The sequence below is a fragment of the Panthera leo genome, chromosome F2 (assembly GCF_018350215.1).
Source record: "Panthera leo isolate Ple1 chromosome F2, P.leo_Ple1_pat1.1, whole genome shotgun sequence".
Taxonomy (NCBI): Eukaryota; Metazoa; Chordata; class Mammalia; order Carnivora; family Felidae; genus Panthera; species Panthera leo.
This window is the reverse complement of record NC_056695.1, coordinates 7975410-7992602: the sequence shown is the minus strand read 5'-3', so window position 1 is coordinate 7992602 and position 17193 is coordinate 7975410. Positions and strand designations below refer to the sequence as shown.

The window sequence follows — 17193 nt, the reverse complement described above, 5'->3', positions numbered from 1 at the left end:
TATTTATAACGCTCTCAAACTGAGAACAAACCATGCGTCCATCAACAACAGTAGAGTGGATAAATAAACTGAGGTTCATTCTTACAATGGATTATTTTAGAGCACGAGAGTGAGTTTCTGTTCGTGCTCTTTCTGTCTCTCTCTCTCTCTCAAAAATAAATAAACATTAAAAAAACATTTTAAAATAAGGGGCGCCTGGGTGGCTCAGTCGGTTGAGCGTCTGACTTCGGCTCAGGTCATGAGCTCACAGTTCGTGAGTTCGAGCCCTGCGTTGGGCTCTGGGCTCATGGCTCAGAGCCTGGAGCCCACTTCAGATTCTGTGTGTCTCTCTCTCTGCCCCTCCCGGCCTCGTGCTCTGTCTCTCGCTCTCAAAAATAAATAAACATTAAAAAAAAAGAAAAAAAGAACAGAGCTTCTGTGATGCTGCCAATGTTCCTCTCTTGGTAGCAGTTTCTTATGATGGTTGTGTCCTTTCCTGTGCATGTGTTATACTTCAAAAATAATGTTTAAAAATTATAAACCAAAACCAGATATACAGCAGAGGAAGTGAAGAAGAGGAGAGAGGGTAGACATATCTTTCAAGGAGTCTGTGAAGAGCGAGAAGGTACTATGGTAGATAAGGGCCAAGGTTTTCCTCTAATAAAGAAGAGAGTTATTACAGGATGCTGGCAAAAATCCAGTGAAAGTTAAAGGGATATGCAGGAGAGGGAGAGGGGCCAATTTCATGAAGAAGATGCTTGAGTGGGTGAGCGGGGACGGAATCCAGCACTGACAGGAGGGGGGGATGGACAGGTGCCCGCTCAGTTTATCCTTGTAAATGGAGGGGCCCGGGGTTGACGGGCGTAGAAGCTGGTAGAGCGGCACAGTTAGAATGGAAAAGGAAACAGCTCCTGGTTGACTGCTTCTGTTTTCTCACTGAAATAAGAAGTGAGGCTTGCAATTCAGAGTAACAGATGCGGAGTATTGGGAGTACGAGGACACAGGAGAAGGTAGGAAACGGCGAGTGTGGGGGCAGGACAGGGAATTTCTGGGAAAGATAAGGTAGGATTGCTGGACACTGCCAGGGGGCCACTTGAGGTCTGTGGCCATACACTGAAGCAGGACGTGTCAGTTGCCAGATCTTTTACGTGAGCGATCTCCATGATCTAAAACCCGTGCATCGGTCTCATAAGGTCCCCGTTTGGGCTTTAACAAGTTTGGTTACCCTTTCTCAGATGGAAGCCGGCAAAAGTAACACCACAGAATGGGCAATGTATTACTCCTCACCTGAGGGCGGGGGCTGGGCCTGCAGAGATTTCCAGGACCCCCTGACCAGCTGGTTTCCCATGAAGCTCTGCTGAGAGGTAGCACTGGCAGGAGGTTGGAAGGTGGGAAGAGAGGAGACTTTTTTCTGGATTCCAGCTCAGATCGGCATCCTATCCTTACTGGCTTTTAAAGCCCCTACCTCCTGTCCTCAGCTTCGTTTGCTGTCGCCCCGCACAGCCTCACCAGGTCGGGTGGGGGGGTGGGGGGCTTGCTCCATCCCTGTCCAGCCCCTTCCAGGCTGGTCAATGTCAATGAAGGCAGCGGCCGTGCCCCGCCCCTTTGTCAGCCACACCCATCAGGTTGTGCCCTCCCCAGAGATCTGAGCGCCTTTTCCTTCATGCCTCTGGCTCTAGGGTTGGGAGCCTCACCCCTTCGTTAGGAATCTCTTCCTTTTATGACATCTGCCTTTTGTCCTCTCAGCTTCTCAGCCTCCATGGAGTAGACAACCTGATTTGAATCTCTTCTTCCGGGATATCTAACGTGGTCTGCATTCCTGATTACTATAACTGACAAATCATCTCAAAAAACAAAAAAGAAAAAAAAAAACCCAAAAACCCAAAAACCCAAAAAACCAAAACCACACCAAAAAACCTGCAGCTAACGTTCAGAGATACACAGAGTGTCAGGGGGGACGTTTGAGGCATGTGCACGCGGCTCTTGGCAAGCATTGTGCAAAGGAGGGCAGACGGCTATGGGCACGCGCACCACACTGCAGGGGGTGGGGGCAGTGGCCAGGGTGCGGCCCTTGGGACCCGCCACACTCAGCGCGGCACCCACCACCTCTGGGGGGCCAGACAACAGGTGACAGGAGCGGCGTCCCGATGCTTTGAGACTCCGTGGTTGGGAAAGCACTCCCCTGGTCTGGGCTGCTCTGCTTTTCCTGAAACTGTCAGCATAGCTTGCACAGAAACACCTCTCTTTTGCACATGCAGATTTCATCTAGTTTCTATGCTATCTAATTAGGCTAAGGGGTCACAAGAACGGGGAAGAGGTTCAACGAACAGCTTCAGAAACCCACAATGACTCCTGTGACGTGTTCAGCTCAACTCCAGGAGACAACTGTGCCCGTGGACTGAAAGTAACCTGCTTGGCGTGAACATCCAATGCACCAAGGGCACTGGGAAGAACATTCCACAGAGGGGATGGGGTACTGCTTGTTCAGAGGTGGCGAGGAGAGCTTCTGCCTCTCAGACTTATAACGAGTAGCCCTCCTGATGAGAGGGTGGACCCTGAGATTGAACGGAGGGAGCGAAGGTGGAATTGATCAGAAATTCACGTGTCAGGTAGAGCGATGGGCTAGAGGCCCGAGAAGGCCCTTTTCCGACAGTTTCTGTGATGCCATCAGAACTGTCCTATGATGAACAACGACTCAAGCAGAGGCTCAGTGGGCCCTCAGTGGGGGCGGGTGAGCTAGACACGGTCAAGCGCTCCCCTCATTTAAAGCATCCCGTCGAGAGAATAGAACATTCTAGCACACACCCAGATAAATTAGGTGCTTCTAAATATATTTTGTCACGCTGTTTATAATGTCACAGTATACACTTTTAATAAAACATGAACTTTTTTTAGGACAAGTTTTGTGGGGCTTCACACACCATCATGCACATAAGAGACATTCGATAAATGTGTTAATTAACTAATGAAAATAGCAACTGCAGAGCAGACAGATCTAAAGGGATGTGGGACACAGTCCCACTCACAGGCTGGCACTCTTGCCTGTGCTTCCCCTCCCCCGAAGGCAGAGGTAGAGCCAGGCACATGTGGAGACAGTCATCTGGCAGAGCAGGAGGGCTGAGGTAGCTGGGTTTCTCCTCTGACCTGAACCCTGCAAAGGGAGCTGGGTGTGGCTCTACCTTTACTCGGAGTTGAACGACTGGGCATCCCACGATTTTGGTCTTGAAGGTCCTCATCAGGACGTGGCAAATGAGGTGTGTTTCACACTTCAGGGATGTCTCGGTTGCCTCAGTTTTCTGGGGGCAGTGCTGGATGTTTGAGGACAGCCCCTTAACTTGTGACTTCCCCCGTGATCTCACGGGAGGCAAGAGAGGAAATGGATCAGTAAGCACTTCTCCCAGCCCCCCCTTTCCTCCCTCCTTTTCACGAAGCCTTCGGGATAAACTGTTGGAAAAAGGGGGCAACACGTGGCGTTTTGGATATGAAGAAACCAGGATCGAAGTAGGCGTCGGTGTCCTTCTTGCTCGACAAAGCTGTCCTGGACACATGGCCTGTGGGAGGGCATTTATTTGTCACTCACTCCGCACATCACAGCCAAGTGCACGTAGAGTGTAAAATGGGATCTTCTCATAATGACAAGTAAAGGTGGAAACTGGAAACGAAGAGCCTCAGCCAGCTGGAAAAAGGGGAAACGTTTGGGTTCGCGGATTGGCACCCACTTGCATCTAGTGAAGGCCTGATTTCTCTTGGTTTGCCTAGATGGTTCCTTTCAAGGAATCACTTTTCTGCACGATGCCTTCACTGGTGCCCATGCGCACCTGGCCGCCAGGGCTAGGCGACCGGGCCGCACCAGCCTGAGCTGTGGCTTACACACACACACTCCCTGTCAAGAAAACATCGTGTGCCATGACCCTGCACAGCATTCCCTGGGCTCCTCCACGGAGCACACCCTTTGACCCCACGGAGCATGGCATCGAGCTAGCAAAGACCTGGGGACGCTTGTTTGTACTTGAATCAATAGCTTCTCTGCCAATTATGGGAGGCTGGGTCCACACACAACCAAAACCGAGCGTTCGGAGAATTGCACTCACAACACTAAAAGTGACTTAGAGACCCTCTAGCCTAGCTTGCCAAAAGGTCAGGTAGGGCAGCTTCTTTCTATAGGAGGTAGACAGTCAACCTTCTACCCCTGCTTGTACCACCTAGACACAATCAACGGCCCTGGATGGGTTTGAGACGTTGCTTAAAAAGAGGACAGGCAGGCGTTGGGCCACATCTCACATCTTTAACACCAAGAGCAGTGTCCTCAAATGGGGACTAATCGGTACACCATTGCCCATCTCGGCTTTCCAGGCAGTCTTTCTACCTCTCTCTCTCTTTCTCCATCCCTGTCCTTCCTCCTTTCCCTCCCTCCTTCATTCCCTCCTTTCCACCTTCCTTCCTTCCTTCCTTCCTTCCTTCCTTCCTTCCTCCCTTCCTTCCTCCCTCCTTCTCTCCCTCCCTCTCTCCCTTCCTCTAATCTCTCTAATCTCTCTGTCTCTTCCGCTCCTGGCAGGTGATATGAAATTGGACTGGAAAATCATAACAAGATGCATGCTGGAAACTCCAAGCACAGGATGCTGTTCTAAGTGGCCCCAGGCACTATACACCATCTAAGCTATGCATGTACAAGTGGACCTTCTTGAGTATTTCTTATACTTCAGAGATAGATATTCCGAGGGAAATTCCAGTTTCTATGAAGAGCAGCAGTTCCGTTTAAGGTGACAGTGCGGAGCGAAAAGACCGGACGTTCATGTTCAAACTTCTGCTCTACTCTGATTCCTGGTCTCAGGACAGGAGCCAAAGTGTCCTTCCCGGGACAGTGCAAACAGAGAAATAATTATACTGTACTTGCATGGCTCACCACTGAGCCTGTCAGCCTCCAGTATGATGAGGTATCTCTGACTTAATTATTCAATAAGTAAGGAATGCTGAGAAAGGAATTTCGACAGCTCACAATGTTTCAGGGCTATGCCAACTTACATAAGGAGAATACAACCTTTAAGCATCAGTTTTAACATGTCGTATTTTTTGCTTGCCTTTCTTACTGGTTTTTAAAAGAGAGACCTTCGGAGAGTAGTAGATGGTTGAAATTGAGATTTCTATCCTAAAAAAATAATAATTCTAGACAGTCACGTACAAGAAGGACTTGCAGACGTAGGACCGCTCTCTACCCACTAAATAAGAATTTTTTAAAGATTTTAATTCCGAGCTCTTTGCAAATACTTCAGAGGGCTCGTGCCACTGATTATTTGCATTCACTACAGAATATTGTTTTTACCTATAAAATCCCAAGAATCTTCCACCATAAATACATATGAAAATATATGCCAGACTAGCTTCTATCACATTTGTGTTTCTCTTCCTAGAGGGGAAAAAGCTCTGTTCCTGTAATGTATTCACATCATTTAATTTACAAGCTGGTTCATTTCAAGCGGGATCATCTATCAGCAGAGGGGTGAATTTGGGAGCTCTCTCTGAAGACAGATTTCTCTTTAAAATGCAAAACGATTTAGATAGTGGGGCCTGCGCTCAACTTCATTTGCTGGAGGTTTTGTGCTTGTTGTTGGGTGTCAGGTATTTCCGCTGTTTGGTCTTTTAACATAACTTTCTGCCCACCTCCCTTGTTTAAAAAAATGCAACACTAGGATCCCCCTCGAAGGCTAATGCCTTATCTCGTGCTCCATGACTTGCGTTGATCCTGGTGATCTTTGAATCAGCCAAGTCTTTTGACCACCTTGGGAGCGCTACAGAACATATTTCCCCTAGAGCTTTCCAAGTTTCACAGCATGGCTCGCCTTGGCCAAGGACGAGGTCTGGCTCTCAAAGCAAGCCTCATGCAAATGTGAGCTTAGCAGATGAGCTGGGGTCACCAGGTGTCAGTGAAGAGCCACAACTCTGAGAAACAGAAATTTTGATTCCTATGTTGAGAATGAATAATGGGAGAAAAACTAAGGATTGCCTTTTCTCTACTTTTTTTTTTTTTCCCTGTAAAACTCTCGAGCTGAAGTGATCCCATTTTCTTAGGCCCTCTCTCACCTCTTTCTTGCCCTAGTTCATCATCTTTAGGATCAAAGCTCCTCTATGATTTTCTAAATCTTTTAGAAAATTGTAGGGACATCCAGTAATCTAGGGCCAGTGCAAGGCAGCTTGCAACCCTCCACCTTCGTGCCTGGGTTTCCCTCTTGTGTAACGACACTAAGAGATTGTCGAGTTGTTCTGGAGATAAGTACCAGATTCCTGGATAGAGATTTAGTTTGATGTTGCCCTTTATACTGATGTCCTTATTTACACACCACTTCCTAATGCATATAAACCTGGCCCTGTGAGGTTCCTGGACATTCACTGATACAGAGACAGAACAGAGCTCCGAGGAGTTTGGAGATCATCTAGTTTCATTTGGGACCTTTACATTTGAGAAGCGGGGGCCCCGAGACATTAAGTGACTTGCACGCGGTCTCCCAAAAAAGTGAGTTAACCAAAGCCAGATCGTCTTTCTGTAGCTCGTGCCCTTTCACCACTAAAGAGAGTCGTCCGTCTGCAGCTAACTTACGTGTCTTGCTTTCTCATCTGTTTGCATACTAACACACCACGTTCTCTTTCCTCCAATGTGCTTTCTAGCACTTGAGAATCACACCCTATGGATGTCTTTGACCTTTTTCTCAAGCTTCTTGGACCGAAGCTCTTCTAATGCGGAGCCAGAGTGGGCCAGACATTCACAAAGAAATGGGCCCCCATCTACCAGTACCCTCTCCATTTTTCTTTTCCTCTAATATGCTCCCCCCCCCCCACCCCTTGCCAATTAAAGCGCTCAGTCCAAACTAACGTGCCCATTGCTCTAAGAAGTGATCAGGACATTACAGAGATTCCCCACACCAGCCAGATCAAATCTGAAGTTAGAGCGTGGCCCAGAACAGGACGGCAACATGTATAGACGTGGAGGAAGTCACAGCAAAGGCGCTAATGAGATTGAAACAAAACAAGCACATTATAACATGTTCACTGTTCCACAGCATCTGTTTAGTTACAGAATTGACAAATTACCAGGACACCCCTCGTTTAGAAAGGGGCTACCTAGCCAACCTCCATCCAGCCATTTAGTCGCTTATGTGCTCACTGGTCTGTCTGAATCTTCTTGCTGCTAGAAAAGATTTGAGTACCAGATCCTAAGGAAACGTCAGGGCAGATCTGTTATAAGTGTTAGTCTTCCTGATGAGATTATCAAACAAGACAGCAAGACAAAAATATTAGTCTGATATTCGTTTCATAAAACTCAGTGTACAAACAATCTATTGTTAAATATTGACAACAGGTTTTTCCCAATGATTTGAAAACAATATTATGGCCACCTTTACCATTTCCTTTTAATCTCTCTGTCTCTCTGTTTCTTAATGTCAAAAGGAAATTATGGAGATTACCCTAATATTCAAATATGTTATAAATATTATCAGAAAGAGAGAGAGAGAGCTAGGCCGTTTCCCCCCCAAATTTTTGGAAATCATTCTACCATACAAGACAGAAAAACTCCGCTGACTATTTTCATACTGACCATGTATGACCATACATGTCAAATCATACAAGCTCTTTCCCTACTCAGAGGGCAGCTGGAAGGCAAACCAGAACTGTCTTTCTGTAAATTAGCCGTAACAAGTAATTGTGAAGCAGAAAATGTGCATCATTCACAAATTCTCGCGTCAAGTAGCAGACTTCTAACAGGGAGGACCGTGGCCTCTGTCAACACAGCATATTAGAACAGTTCCTCGGATTGTGACAAAAGTAGCCAATCTTTCCCCAAATTCAGAAACCAAATTGCAAGCCCTTACCTTGGAGGGCCTGTAAGCTATGAGTCTGTACGATAATGCAGAGCTGCAGGACCAGCTGTGGAGCACTTTCCAGAAAGGTGGCTAGCAAATGCAGCATACTCACATCTGCATACTCATACACCATTTTCCAGTAAAACCTCCATCTGTCATTCTCCCCACTCTGCCGGCTTCGAATACCTAAGTATATGGTGTGGAAATATCTAGAAAGAAAACATGGAGAATAAGAAAGAAATGAGTGGCAATTTATAATTCAAACACCCGGGCTGTTTTTCTTTTCTGCAAATCACAATGTGTAAGGACACGTGAAACAATGACTTTGGTGGCTTGTTAATTTCACGTCCAAAGTTGACCATTGAACAAGTACCCTTATTCTTCAAAGTTCACTTTGAGAAGTCACTGCAATCTTTGTGCTCGTGCAAGGTATTCCACTGACTTGCAAAATGAAGAGGGGGTGCAATGTGTTGGAAACGCGGGTGTAGAAGGGGTTTACTACTTTGACAATCTACACACATTCTTTCCGGTCAGTTTTTCTATGGGCTCAATGGTATTCAGGAGACGGATTTTTCCTAGGGCTCCACGCAAGCCTGAAGTATTAAAGTGTATGTGCCTGTAAACCCTCCTGATGTCTTTTTAAAAAACGTTTTATTGGGGCGCCTGGGTGGCTCGGTCGGTTAAGCGTCCGACTTCGCGAAGGTCAGGTCACGATCTCACGGTTCGTGAGTTCGAGCCTCACGTCCGCTCTGGGCTGACAGCTCAGAGCCTGGAGCCTGCTTCGGATTCTGTTCGGATCAGGTGTCTCCCTCTCTCTCTGCCCCTCCTCTGCTCGTGCTCTGTCTCTCTCTGTCTTTCAAAAATAAATAAATGTCTAAAAAATGTTAAAGAAAGTTTTATTATTGAAAATTTCAAACATGTACAAAAGGAGAAAAAAAATCGTGTATTGAGCCACCCGGATCAAGCCATTGTCGATATGTGTATGCACAACACACATGTCATTTGTCATTTATACCTCCACTGACTCCCTGCCACCAGAATATCTGGAGGCAAATCCCAGGCATCATGTTATTTCATCTGTAAATATTTTATTAAAGATAATTTACATGCATAAATGCAATACCGCTATTACATTACAAATAAGGATAATTTAGTATTGTCAAATACTTGGTTTTCACGTTTTGCTGATTATCATAATTTCTTTACAGTTTGTTTGAAATACAATCCGAATAAGACCCCTGTGTGATGATTATTTGACATGTATCGTAAGTCTCTTTTATGCCACGGATTCCTCTTCCATTGTTTTTTCATTTCCTGCATATTTTTCACTGTCTTGATCTTGATGATTGCATTCATGAGGTGCGGTTAACATAGCTGTCCTTTTTGTTTTCTTCAGTGAGGTAGTTAGTGTTGATCAGATTCAAGTTTGATCGTTTTTAGCAGGTGAGGTTGAGTACTTTCTTGAGGAGACCCTGCTGTTCTCCTTTATGACACCATCATCCACTGTTGATCGTTTCCAAGATCTCTTCATTCATTAGGGTTGCGAAACGGTGATATCTGAGTCTATCACCCTTAAAATTTTTTAAAGTTTTTATTGAAATTCCAGCTAATGAACATACAGTGTAATCTTAGCTTCAGGTTTACAATATAGTAATTCAACACTTCCATACATAGCTGGGGCTCATCACAGCCAGTGCCCTTCTTACTCCCCATCACCTAATTAACCCATCCCCTCTAGTAACCATTAGTCTGCTCTCTATAGTTCAGAGTCTGTTTCTTGGTTTGCCTCTTTCTCTCTTTTGTTTCCCCTTTGCTCATTTTTTGGGGTTGTTTCTTAAGTTTCACATACGAGTGAAATCATATAGTTTGTCTTTCTCTGACTGACTTATTTCACTTAGCATAATATTCTCTGGTTCCAGCCACATGGTTGCACATGGGAAGATCTCATGCTTTTTAATGGCTGAGTAATATTCCATTGTATAAACATACCACCGTTTCCTTATTCATTCATCAGTCAATGGACACTTGGGCTGTTGGGCTGTTTCCATAACTTGGCCATTGTAGATAATGCTGCTATGAACATTGGGGTGTAAGTATCCCTTTGAATCAGTAGTTTCGTATTCTTTGGGTAAGTACCTAGTAATGCAATTGCTGCATCACAAGGTAGTTCTGTTTTTAGCTTTTTGAGGAACCTCCATATTATTTTCCAGAGTAGCTGTACCAGTTTGCAGTCCCACCGACAGTGCAAGAGAAGTCCTCTTTCTCCGCATCCTTGCCAACACCTGTTGTTTCTTGTGTTGTTGACTTTAGCTATTCTGACAGGTGTGAGGTGATATCTCATTGTGGTTTTGATTTGTATTTTGCTGATGATGAGTGGTGTTGAGCATCTTTTCATGTGTCTATTGGCCATCTCTATGTCTTCTTTGGAAAAGTGGCTATTTGTGTCTTCTGCCCATTTTTTTAATTGGATTATGTGTTTTTTGGGTATTGACTTTTATAAGTTCTTTATATATTTTGGATACTAACCCTTTATCAGATACGTCATTTGCAAATATCTTCTCCCATTCTGTAGATTGCCTTTAGTTTTGCTGATGGTTTTCCTCGCCGTACAGAAGCTTTTTATTTTGATGAAGTCACAATAGTTTATTTTTGCTTTTGTTTCCTTTGCCTCAAGAGACATAGGTAGAAAGAAGTTGATATGGCCAATGGCAAAGACATTAATTACTGCCTGTGTTCTCCTGTAGGATTTTTATTGTTTCATGCCTCACATTTAGGTCTTTAATCCATTTTGAATCTGTCTTCGTGTATGGTGTAAGAAAGTGGTCCAGTTTCATTCTTTTGGATGTTTCTGTCCAATTGTCCCAACACCAATTGTTGAAGAGACTGTCTTTTATCCCATTGCACATTCTTTCCTGATTTGTGGAAGATTAATTGACCATATAGCTGTGGGTTTATTTCTGGGTTTTCTATTTTGTTCCATAGATCTATGTGTCTATTTTTGTGCCAGTACCGTACTGTCTTGACTACACCTTTGTAATATAACTTGAAGTCCAGAATCATGATGCCTTCTGTTTTGCTTTTCATTTTCAAGTTTGCCTTGGCTATTCATATCACTGTAATTTTGTTGTTGTTTGTTGTTGTTGTTGTTGGCTAGAATACTTCTCCAGTTGTTAGATCAGTGTCTTTGCAGTATGTTTGGTTGACTGAAGCTTATTCTCTAGTAGATCACTTAAGAAGGGTGCATAGGGACAATAGTGTTTGAGTTCTTGCATATTTACAACAGCATGTGCCTATGAATCTTGCCTTGTGTGGGAATAAGTTTCCTAAAATCTCACAATTTGAAATGAAAATGGGTGCCCATTTTTAGAGTCGGTGAAAGAGCCTACCCAATGCAAAGATTCTCCGATACCAAGAGGGGAGGATGGGAGGGATACAGCAGCGAAGTACAAAAGCAGAACAGCTGGGACAACCTTTTCACTGGAGGGTCAGTTTGCTTGGCTGTAAAACCTATGCCTATTCCATACAAGACCCAAGATCTGCAATTTATTTATTTAAGTCCATCATATCTGTTAATTTCCTGTTTACTAGCATAAACTGCTGTAATGGAAGTCTGATAAAAATCTTATACTCTTTCTCTTATAAACTACCTGAGCTTGTTGTTTGGATGTCCAAAAAATATTTTGTTTCCCTTTGAAAACCTATAGTTTTATTAAAATGTATCTTGATACTGAATATTCTGCACAAGTTTCTCTGGAATGTGGTACATATACTCTTCATTATGTAGTTTCAAGTCTTCTTGATTTATAGTATTGAGATTTATTTATTTATTCTCCATTACTTTGGTTTCCTTCTTTGAGGACTCCTATTTAGTTATATTGTATCTTCTTTATCTTCTGTATCAACCAACTTCCCTGAACTCTTTTAATCTCAAATTACTTAATGATTTCATTTTTTCCTCATTTTGACCTTCGATTTATCTGCTAACTATGGTGTTTGGATAATGTCTTACTCCTTGTAGTTGAGTTTTCATTTTTCAGCTGCTTTCAAAAAAAATGAGAATTCTATATTGGGTTATATCATCTTTCTTGTCAAATCTTAACTTCTTTCTATTTATTTCTGATACTTTTCTAATTCGGATTTACATCTTTCATAGTTTTTATAATTCTGTTAATTTATTTCAACTCATTTTGAAATATTTGCTTAGGGTTTTTATCTGTTTTGCACATGTGTTTTTTTCCTGGTATGCTTTCATTATCTGCAGGAACATCATCATATTTCCTATTTTCATTTCCTTATAATAGTTTTGATCTTTTTCTCATTGCTAAGTTTAACGAGTTACTTTAGTTTTTATGTAGTTTTAGGAGGGGTCAATGGGCCAGGATAGTTTGGCTGGTTTCATAGCTCCAGAGCTCATTCCTCTGCTGTTCTCACGAAGGAAGAACTTGTCAACTTTCTGACATCAGCTGCCTTTGTTTCTGTGACCCTTCCTTTCCATCTGGGCCTTCTCGTTCATTTCTGGTGGCTGTCCTTGTCCTGCTCAGTTGGAATCTATTCCCAGCAGATTCTCCTTAGTGTGGAGCCTTGTCTTGGAAGGGTCTGCAGTCTGTGGGTAATGAGACTGCTCCAGTAGTATCACATTTAATTGCGTTATGGTCCCCTTGGACTCATCCTTGCACTGGATCATTGAGAACACACTTCTAGGCCTTTCTTCCTCTCCTGTAAGATTGGATATTCCAGTGAGTGGCTGTTGGGGATTTGGAGGTTCTCCTGTTCTTAAGGTCTTCCCTCTGCCTCTTCCTACATAGTTGCCGATACCACATGGCTCTTACGAACTGTCCCGAATTTGTCCCTTGGTAATGACGGGGGTATCTCAGCACTGAGCTTTATTGCGGGTATTGCAATAAAACTTCAGTTTTGCTCTGCTTATTTTAATGGGATCGTTTTGGTAGATTCAAAAACTATGCTGCCACTGCCACTGCATTTACAGAGCAAGAGCATTTTAAAACACAAAAGCAGATTTAATCATTCCCTGGGGCCTCGGATTGCTCTCTATCAAGTATAAGATGAAGTCTGTAGAGCACTGCTCACAGGGACTTTCATGAACAGATCCCTGTGTTCTTACCTCTCCACAGCTGCTGCTTGTGATTAGCCTGGTGCAATGCGCTGGCACCCCCTTTCTCAGATTTCCATGTGCTTTTCACAAGCTCATTCTTTTCTTGGAGTGCCTTTCTTGCTTCATGGACTGGCAAACTCAATTTTGAACTGACCAGATCTGTCCAGCGATCACCAATAATCACTCACTCTCCCATGCTCTCCCTGTGTGTATTACTTCCTTAGGGCTTTAACAAAGTCCCACAAACTGGTAGCTTAAACCACAGAAGTGTATTGTCTCCCAGTTCTGGAGGCTAGAAAGCCAAGATCAAGCTGTTGGTAGGGTTGGTTCCTTCTGAGACTGTGAAGAAGACTCTGTTGCCTGCCTCTTCCTTAGTTTCTGGTGGTTTCCTGGAACTCTGTGGTGTTCCTTGGATTGTGGATGCATCACCCCACTCTCTGCTTTCATCACATGGTGATGGTCTCCTCACATGGTCTCCTCCATGTTTCAGTCGGAATTTCTCCTTTTATAAATGTGCAGTCGTATTGGATTAGGACCCACCCTAATGACCTCATCTTAACTTGGTCATCTGCAAAACCTCGTAGAGTTTTCAAATAAGATCACATGCTCACGTAGAGGATGTTAGGACTTCAACATCTTCTAGGGGGACACAATTCAACCAATAGCACTCTTCTCTTGATTTTGATCTTGTTTACCCTATGACCTCTCCTCCTCTGTTCCAAATCTGCATCTCCCACCCCAGCCCTCCCCTGAAATCCAACCTGTATGTCCATCTGCTTTCCAGGTTTCCAATAGGCATATAAAAACAAATATATTCAAAATGCTTGATTAGCTTTTCTTCTAAATTTGTGCCATCTCATACATAATAATCTATACTGCCATATATTCAGTCATCCAAGCTACAAGCCTAGGGGTCATATGAGGCTACTACCCCTCCCTTACCCGTTATATATGATAATAGACTATGTTCTGGAACGCTATCTCCTTAATGTATGTTCTCCTCTGTTTCCTAAAGTCTGAGTCTCTGGGTTTCTGTTTTGGTTCTGTAACCTACCACAGTATGACCTTAGATTTGACATCTTTCTACCTCAGCCCTTCCATCTCTAAAGGCGGAAGAGAACAGCACCAATTGCATAGGCTGATCTGAGAAGGAAATGAAGTAAACACGAAGGTCTTAGCACAGAGCCTGGTAAATAGTAGGCATTCAGTAAAAGTTAGTTCTTACTTTTAATCAACTTTGGATTCTCTAGTGGACCCATCACCGTGCTTCTAGGTGTATAAACTGAATCTAATTCTGCCATCTTTTTAAAAATCTTTTTTCATGTTTATTTATTTATTTTGAGAGAGAGTGCGCGTGTGAGTCGGGGAGGGGCAGAGAGAGACGAAGAGAGAATCCAAAGCAGGCTGCATGCTGTCAGCACAGAGCCCGACACGGGGCTCAATCACACGAATGTTGAGATCATGACCTGAGGCGAAATCAAGAGTCGGAAGCTTGACCAACTGAGCCACCCAGGCACCCCCAAATTTTTGCCATCTTAAAAACCTCAGTGACTCCCCATTGCCTAGAAAATATACAGTGAACTCAAGCAGTGAAAGACAGTTAAGGCTTTTAGTTTATCCCTTCTAGCCTAACTTTTGGCTTCTGTAACCTTCACCCCCCCCTTCCTATATCCTGTGTCCTGCCATATTCAATCACTTCTGCTCCTTGGCTATAAATTCACGCCTCAATACCTTTGTTCCTATGTTTCTCTTGCCTGGAAAGTCTCTCCACACCCTTTAACACCCTGGAATTTCTATTGTTTTATGAGTCGAATATCATCATTCCCTCACCCTCTGTGACCACCCAGGAAGCCGTTCCACTGTTTGTACCCCAACTATATTTAGGCGGACTTTTGACCAGAGTAATTACCATTATTTTGTATTTGTTCATGTGTGAGTTCATCTCACATCCCAAATATAAACCCCTGGAGAGAAAAGAATGTCACTGTTTTTGTGCCCCTACGTCTAGCTCAGTTTCTCATGATTAATAGGCACTCAATTTACTTCACGGCATTTTATTCCTTCAATGAATATGTATTAAACACATGCAATGTTTGCAATTTTGTATTTTTCTGTAAGGGGGGGGGGGTGGCAGCCACTGTCCAGTTTTGAGCAAAAGAGTGAGAAATCTGACTTACATTTTAACAAAATTGCTTATTGTGTGAAAAGGAGAGGGCAGGGGGGCAAGGGGGTAGAGAGGGACATCAGCTGGAAGACTATTGCGATCATCTGGGCGAGAGAAGACTCGGATTTTCACTAGACTGCCAACGGCATTGGTGGTAAAAAGGCGTCAGAACTGGATAACGGTGAAGAGGGCACCGACACCCTCTGCATGTTGAGTGAACAAATGAATGATTTCAATGCTCAACCTTCTTGCGATTATCACAGAAGGTTAAAATCCAGGACCCCCATGGCATTGACAAAGGCAGTAAAGCTCCCACAAATGCCTCCCGGAGTTCTTTCACTGCCAGTTTTCACCTGCGGAGGAGATTATGCATCCTCTAAACTCTCCAGCCACAGGCTAAAAAGCCACAAATGGATCTCCCTGGTCCATGGCCCATGGGGACTGAACTCTTCTGGTGCAATGAAACATTTGTTTTGTTTTGCTTTGTTTTGTTTGGTAGCACCGGGAGCTCTCAGTGAACCTGATGGCGGTGGTAGGTTTGTTCCTAAGGAACACAACGAACAGGTAATCTGGCCTTCGGGAGTTTCATATAATAGGACACAAAAATCTAATCTTCCGATAATGCACATACAGAGTTGAAATACCTACAAACCCAGAATAGTAAAAACAAAACAAAACAATTTTAAGGCCAAATGAGCTGTATATGTAAAGGCAGAAAGATGGGGGTGGGGAAAGCCCTATGTCGCGATAATAAATGCCTTTGCATATGTAGTTCCCTTCACCTGGAAGTATTTTGCACATTCATGTTACGTTTTCTTGGAATGGCCTTCCCTCTTTTCTCCACTAAGGAAACTTAATGTTTGTGGTTTAAAACTCTGGTAATACATCTCCCCTCAGAATACCTTCCTCGGTGACCTGCAACCAAGAATCCTTCCCTGCACCTGACTTCGTGCCTACCTGTAATACTGCGGGTATCTCACTGTATTAGGATTATTTGCTTCTATGTTGGATTCCATTCAGCACTATTTTTGTCCATGCAAGCGTTCACAAATGTGTGCTCAATTGAATTGGGGGGGAGAAAACCTCAAATTGTATTTCTTTATAATTAGTTACTTCGATGAGATTGGTAAATAGCCTATGTCACATCAATTTTTGCTTCTGGTTGGAAGGACACAACAGTTTATGATATTTAACTAATAGTCCCCCTGTTATGAATATTATGTAGTATCGGGATAGTGTTCTCCTTTCTCTAAATCAGCTGTGATAGCCATCAGGAGTGTCATGCCCATAACTTGGTCATGAGGAAATGTCAGCTTGGGTTTTTCTCAAGTCTGTGCTCTGAAAAATGGCGAGAATAAAAAGGCTTTGCAACCACAATCGGATTTCTTCCATCTTGCCAATGTGTTAATTGTATAACATACTTTGGTCATATGATTTTTTGTGACTTATTTTTCATCTGCTACCAGAAGGAGAGGTTGAAATAGAAGAGAAACATGGACTATGAGTCACACATCTTCCCATTTATTCCTCACGGTAAGAAAAATTTGCCCCAGGTGAGTGGGAGATGAAAACATAAATTTGTGTTTCAATGTCATATTCTTTCCCCTCTGCCATTGCTACCTCCGATATGGGCTCTGTTGACTCCTGCCTTCCAGCTGTAAAATAGGCCCCCAAGAGAAGTCTTCAGCTTTTCAGCTTTTGTCCAACATTTGACCACCATCACGGAATTCCACATTGTACACCCGCAGCACATACGGCAGGAGCTCTGACTTCAGGGAGATCTGCTTCTGTGATAATTTACTTCTCAGGACAGGAAATTCCATCCATGTTGACAAAAAGCCCCAGATAGCCCTCTACTAACTGCTAATGTCGCCTGTGCTAGAGACAAACCATCAGTGCAGAAAGCAAAGGAAGTCTGGTGACATTTATCATTCAATTCCAACAAATGGATAAAGATGTTGAGTTGTTTAAAGAAGCCAGGCTAGCCTTCATTATGTTTTCTATCTAGTAAACTACATAGGAGACTGCGAAGTACATACAGAGAAGTAGACCCAGGAGTCCCTTTTCTACAGAAGTTTAGAACA

General features: G+C 43.6%; 1 protein-coding gene across 1 annotated transcript in view; it reads right to left on the bottom strand.

Moving 5' to 3' along the window:
- The window catches only part of XKR4 (XK related 4), a 416446-nt gene that overhangs the window by 147536 nt on the left and 251717 nt on the right, over positions 1–17193 (bottom strand). Inside the window, exon 2 of the mRNA XM_042924344.1 lies at positions 7842–8041. Within this exon, the coding sequence (XP_042780278.1) occupies positions 7842–8041 (200 nt within the window). The remainder of the gene's footprint in view (positions 1–7841; positions 8042–17193) is intronic.